At 37.7% G+C, this 5,148-nt stretch overlaps 1 protein-coding gene across 1 annotated transcript; it reads right to left on the minus strand.

Annotated features, from left to right (window-relative positions):
* Positions 1–443: 443 nt before the first annotated feature.
* On the minus strand, positions 444–4,523 carry LOC142553459 (U-box domain-containing protein 13-like). The gene is made up of 5 exons (XM_075663727.1): positions 4,139–4,523; positions 3,774–4,057; positions 3,050–3,166; positions 2,392–2,847; positions 444–1,936 (listed from the first exon to the last, which is right to left on the minus strand). The coding sequence occupies exons 2-5, from the start codon at positions 4,041–4,043 to the stop codon at positions 758–760; spliced, it is 2,022 nt and encodes a 673-aa protein (XP_075519842.1). The 5' UTR covers positions 4,044–4,057; positions 4,139–4,523; the 3' UTR covers positions 444–757.
* Positions 4,524–5,148: the final 625 nt, after the last annotated feature.

A 5,148-nucleotide genomic window follows, 5' to 3' on the forward strand; every position in this document is an offset into this window, starting at 1 on the left:
TTGTTCCTTCATTATTTGGGCATGCATATCATCATTCTAGGTAGCGTAAGCTTCAAAGGAAAGAAACGGATGGTTTTCATGACATAGTACATAATGAGCCATACCTATGCATACACTAGGAAACTATTAGCCGAGCTAAGCAATTAGTATGTTGGATGTAAAGCTCCCTGATGACCAATCAAAGCAGCATTGTCTTATGACTATTAGTTTGGTTAAAATCAGTCTTTTGGTAAACTTTTATTCATAAATTTCTTTTTGTATATTAATTTTCTTTAGTTCTCCATTAAGATGGTATGTACCATTGTTGCACCTTTGTCGTCACAAATCACAGCTTGCTATAAATTGGTGTGTGTAAATACATGTGAACTACTCGTCAATAGGTATACACTGGTGTGGTATGAGCACAAATAGAACACAAGAACATTTGAGGAGCTATATATTCAAACACAACAAACTTCTCCAATAAAAACTGAGGATGTTTACATTTTTCCCAAGTTACAATATATTCACATCATGCCAAAGGATAAATGCTTATGTTTCCGCATTCTATCCCTTTTCATGGACTTCTCTACTTAGATATAGTCCTCAACTGATAAATTGGAATAAATTACTTGAACATTGGGGGTGGTGATCTCACCTTTTCCCTGTCAAGCAAGCTATATTCTATATGCCCTACCTTCAACGCTTTATAAGAAACAAAAAAGAACAAACCCAAATAAAAAGAAATGGACACAAGAATTATCATCTATAAACAGTGTTAACCAATGGCAGTCGCGGTGGTTGCGATAGCTGATTCTGGGTTTGAGTTTTGAGCCCGAGTCTCAGCGGTTGTGATAGCTGATTCTGGATGAGTCTGAGTCTCAGCCTGCTTTTTTGTTTCTACAAATCTATTCATCCGTTCAAGCAGTAGGGCAGCTTTTCTCTTTCCCCTTTCTGTCCCATTATGCGCCAAATCAAGAAGCGGTCCCATAACACCTAGTTCCTGTGCGTCAGCAAGGTGCTGTTGGTCTCCAGAGCAGAGATGTACCAATACTGCTGCTGCATTTTCTTTGTTTCTTGGGGAGCCATTACCAATAACATCAACTAAAACCGGTACGGCCTCTGAAGCTCCAATGGCCGCCTTTCCATCAGGATGGCTAGACAATATTGCCAATATTGCCAAGGCCTCATCCACCATGCTGCCTTGGGGTTCGGTAAGCAGCCGCATTAATGTGGGAATAACTCCTGCCCTCACAGCCTTGCCTTTATTACCTTGATATATGCATAAGTTGAAGAGTGCCGTAGCAGCATCTTTCTTCCCTCTTTGAGTACCTTCACTTAGAAGTGTTACCAGTGGTGGAATTGCTCCTGAAGAGCCAATTGTCACCTTATTTTCATCAACTACTGACAGGCTAAACAAGGTGGCAGCTGCATTTTCCCGCGCTTCCGTGCTTCCTTTCTTTAGCACGTGAACTATACCAGGAACAGCCCCAGAGGATATTATGCTCCCCTTGTTGGTGTCACATATCGAGAGGTTAAGAAGTGCAGTAACGGAGTGCTCCTGAGTTCGAGAATCAGGAGTTGATAAAAGCTGGATAAGCAGGGGGATTGCACCAGCTTCTGCTATTGCCACCCGATTATCCGCATTTCGTTTGGCAAGAAGGCGGATTTCACCTGCTGCAGACCGTTGGTCTTCGAGGCTGGCAGATGTTAGCTTACATAGAAGAGCCTCTATTCTGTTAAGCTCAGCAGAGGAGCATGCAGATGTAGTCTTAGTGGCTCCATAGCAGCTTGGTTGCTTTGGGAGTTCAATCCCATTTGCTTCACACCACTGTGCAATAAGACTTCGAAGAACATAGTTTGGCGTCAGAGAATTGCTAGTCAGAGTTTGTTGTGTCTTGGGACAAGTACGATGCCCCGATCGCAACCATTGTTCGATGTACGTCCTTTCATATGTCTACAATGGATAAAAGAAATTACCAGTTAAATAGCTCTAGGAAAGCAACCAAAATTTATTCAATGTACAATCTTTCAAATGTCTATAAGAGGAATATAATGAGTTTCATAAATACAAACAAGGGTCGACCAGGGGTGAAATCAATAGCATAAAAAACACGGTAAGTTACCCATTTGTTATTAATAAATTTGTCATTTTGTTTTCAACCATTTACTTCTAGCTCCAAAAGATTGTCATCCACTGATTGCCCAAAAAGGCAAACACAAAACATGGAGGTTTCATGCAAGACATAAGATTGCAGCACATACTTTCTTTCAAAGAGATTAGCCAGAAAAGAAATGACGTGACAAGATTCAATCCAAAGTCTGCATACTGATGAAGAACATCTAGTAACAAGAGTAATTAACAAGGCGAAGGCAACAATCCATAAGAAGGTAAAAGTTTTGAATCAATACCTGTCCTGTAGATACTATGACAGGATCCCTCATTAGCTCTAATGAGATAGGACAACGAAAGTCATCTGGTATGACAAGGTTCTTCTGATTTCCCTCGGTCAATTTTTTCCCACTGCTACTTGCAGGAACAGACTTTTCCATTGTAGTGGAGTCAATGTTAGGATTTACTGTCAGCACAAAATCCTTAATCTTCTTCAATAGCATCGACATCTTCTCTATGATTTCCTCTGGATGCCCACCAGTGTCAGCAACTAATTCATGCAAAGCTAGTGATTCTTGAGTTAAGTCAGATATGCCATCAAGCTGTAATTTTTCAACCAATCTCCTCAATACATCTGGATCTTCTGCAGCATCATTACTCTGATTATAAAGGCACAAAAGATCATGGTGCAGCTCAACATCTGGTGCATCCACCCTTCCCTTCGCTCTTCTGAATTGAGCAAGAACGAGCTCAACCTGGAAAAGACAGTTTCAAATATAGAATAAGAGACTCCACATTCTCAATAAATTTCAGTAATACCAGACAAACATCTTCAAATGCATTGGTGACATGAAATGTACCATTGCAGTATAATATAAGTTCTCTGATGAAATCGTAACTTGCGATCATGAATGCATAAAACAGGCATCCAAATATATGGCAGGGGCATGTATTTACCTGTTCCTTTACTTCATCTGATATATCGAGTTTTTCGAATGAAATGCCACTCAGAGCTTGCTCCAACTGAGCCGTGACTTCTTGAAATTTAGTAATGATTTGCTCTCTCTCCAAGACCTGTAAATAGAGTAAGAATCCTTCTAATTCTACAATTCATTTTAATGGCGAAAAAACATGACCACATTAACAAGCAAAAATTAATCACTAGAGCAGAGGCAATTTAAAATTGCACAGCCATAAGGGAAATTAAGAGATTAATTTACTGTCATCAGTGGATAATCCTACGCTTTTATTGGACTATCTCAGTAAATTCCCATAATTCCTGCAGTAACGAGAATTTTGATGACGTATAATCTCAACCAAGATTCCCCAAACCCAAAACAATCTTGCATCAGACACGAGATAAATTTCATTTTCTTTATGTTAACCTCATCGTCACCAATATAATTCAAAAGCTAGCAAGGGCTAATCAACATCTCACCGTTCTCCAAACATTTTGCTACAAGCAACCCATACATGGTTAACTAAACAATATAAGAAGAATGTTTAAAACTCTTATCAGATACACGATTCAAGTTAAATTCTCGAACAAAAATTGAGGAGATCAAATAAAACAAGGAAAAACATTATAAACTGTGGCCACATGATTAACTTGAAGAGGGAGAAAATGAATTGATTCCCAAAAATCAACAACAAAGATTAATAATGACCGTGCCATACCGACCAGATAAATCTTGCTCCCTTCGCTGCCAAACAGGAGCAATTCCTTAGCCGATTCAAGAGCTTTCACCAGAGAAGCTAATGCTATAATGGACTCCTCGGGGATCGACTCTTTGCTATCGCGAATCTCTTCAAACATTGGAGTCAACAGCTTCAGCCGCCGAGCTAGATTCATGTACTGCTTCCTCACGGCAGATCGGTACTCCGAAATCGCCGAGATTTCATTGACTATTTCAATCAGTTTCCGCGATAACGCGGCTTTATCTTCGTCCATTGTCACAGAGAGATCTGAACAGAAATGTAGAATATCTTATATATAAAAACCGAGTCTTGATTCAAGTAACAGACGGAGATTTGGAGTCAACGAACTGATCGGGTCGAGGGTCCGGGCGAGGGATCGGATTCGGATCAGGTCAGAGCCTTCTTGTCGTAGTTGAGTAGGATTTGTGATGCTTTGTTGGTGGGCAGTGAAGTACAGTGGAGCGTCTTCGTCTCCGTTTGAACTGGAATCATCAAATAGGAAAAAGTATTTGGATTTGCAACTTGATTCCACTATGTACGTACTAAATTATCAAAATAAAAATTAAAATTATATATCAAGCAAAATTATCCAACTTATTTTTAAAAAATTTAATATATTGCCAAAATTTTCTATTTATCTAACTGCTTTTTCTTGATGTGTGCCGGTGAGAGTGAGACCATAAAAAAGTAATTGAAAAATCCATTTGTAATCGAAAAGGAATAACATCGAGCTTTTGAGTGCATTAAGGAAAAGACTGATGTTGGGTTTTCTTTGTGCCAACTACTGGTGAAAATTTGAAGTAGTTTGCTATTTACATGTATCTAAAAGTTGCCAAATTTAGAAATGAGCAACGTAATAGAAAAAAGGAGAGATTTTGTTTTGTTGCCATCTATTAATGCACATAATCGAGGTTTGGTTTTAAGTGATAAAATCTACATATAACTTTTCTATATGTTGGTGTGATTTGTTAGACTTTGTAAGTTTTGCCTTTGAATCTATATCTATCTATATTTATATAAATATACGAATTGAATTACGAATTTCCTCTATTATCCTCATTAAAATTGTACTCTAATGACACTTTGTCTTCCTTTTATGTAATTAGTTAATTATTATTAATCCATTGACTAATTATTATTTATTACTCTTTCACTCACTTTCATGGCATGCCTATAAATAATATCAAAGTATTTGTATTTATTACTCTTTCACTCACTTTCATGGCATGACTACAAATAATATCAAAGTATTTGTTCAACAACTAATGATTCGAATCAATATGTAATAATATTATTTATAAAATTAATTGGTTTTGTGAAAATACCTTACAAATAATAGTAATAGTGTTATAAATTCT

This window comes from Primulina tabacum, chromosome 8 (genome assembly GCF_025594145.1).
Source record: "Primulina tabacum isolate GXHZ01 chromosome 8, ASM2559414v2, whole genome shotgun sequence".
NCBI lineage: Eukaryota > Viridiplantae > Streptophyta > Magnoliopsida > Lamiales > Gesneriaceae > Primulina > Primulina tabacum.